The sequence below is a fragment of the Aphanomyces invadans genome, assembly GCF_000520115.1.
Source record: "Aphanomyces invadans strain NJM9701 unplaced genomic scaffold supercont1.3, whole genome shotgun sequence".
Classification (NCBI taxonomy): domain Eukaryota; phylum Oomycota; class Saprolegniomycetes; order Saprolegniales; family Verrucalvaceae; genus Aphanomyces; species Aphanomyces invadans.
This window is the reverse complement of record NW_008580148.1, coordinates 1130602-1131691: the sequence shown is the minus strand read 5'-3', so window position 1 is coordinate 1131691 and position 1090 is coordinate 1130602. Positions and strand designations below refer to the sequence as shown.

The 1090-nt window shown below is 45.1% G+C and overlaps 1 protein-coding gene across 1 annotated transcript; it reads left to right on the top strand.

Moving 5' to 3' along the window:
- Positions 1–154: 154 nt before the first annotated feature.
- H310_02044 (hypothetical protein) lies at positions 155–336 on the top strand (the record flags this gene model as incomplete). Its single annotated transcript, XM_008865428.1, has 2 exons — positions 155–262; positions 307–336. 2 exons carry the CDS (start codon positions 155–157, stop codon positions 334–336), a joined length of 138 nt encoding a protein of 45 aa, XP_008863650.1.
- Positions 337–1090: the final 754 nt, after the last annotated feature.

The following is a 1090-nucleotide window of genomic DNA, read 5'->3' as shown; positions in this document are numbered from 1 at the left end:
TATTTCTTTATCTTATACCTCTTCAAGGGCTACTGGCAATTCTCCCTGCATAAGAACTGTCAAGAAATGTTTCGTTCCTGACGAACCCGGGCATCTACACGTCCAACCGCGTGATGCAAGGTGGGGAGCGTACTGCCAATCCACAGGCCAATCCATGCTTGTTGGACAGCTGTACAAGTGTCTGTTGGTCTGGCTCGACAAACTGCTGGATTATCGCCAGGCATCGGATGGCCTGCATTCGACCTTGGCTGAATTATTGAAGGTTTGTGCCATGCGTGGATTGAAACTACAATCGAAGAAGCGCAGTTTCTACGCGAAGGAATTCAAGTGATGTAGCCGTATCTTCAACGGATCCGATGTGAAGCACGACCCCGTACGTATGGAAGCTTTACTGAACCAAACTGCCTCCAAGACCAGGGAAGGACTGATTCGAATTATACGACATCATGGCCTTGTCCGTGCCAAAGTCAACTTCTAAGTCATGCCTCGGGCAAATACATCACCGACGAATTTGGCATTTGGCAAAACTCGAAAAGAGCTTCGACGGATAGTTAAAGAAATAAATCAAAATGACAAGCCAGTACGAACGTTTCTTCTCAACTACAATCAGCTAATTCGCAAAAAATGACGTGAAAGCGCTTTGTCCTTACCAGCGGCGCGATCGGACACATTTTTAGCTTACCATCGCGAACAAAATTCTCAAGGTCATTTTCGCACCATTACGTGGTAAAGTAACTCAAACTACAAAGCTTAATGTATTTTGTGCTTTTGAATTTCCTAAAGTATAATAATATCCTCTCCGGACTCCGTACAACTCCCTAACCAACACGACCGATTCAACTTCAACTTTGCCAGTCCATATGTCCACAAGGCCGTGGAATTGACGGTGGCTATGTTATCCGACGAAAAGAAATTCAACCTAGTATACCAGGGCAGATAGTTTTCAGTATTACTGGCATGAGCCAAAGCGCTCTCGTAGGACGAGGCGTCAAACTCGACATTATACGATGCAAAGTCTGCAATGAGAGCGTCCTTCTTCATGTGAGGAAGCTTATACTCGTTGCTGCCATATATTTCAATGGACAATTCC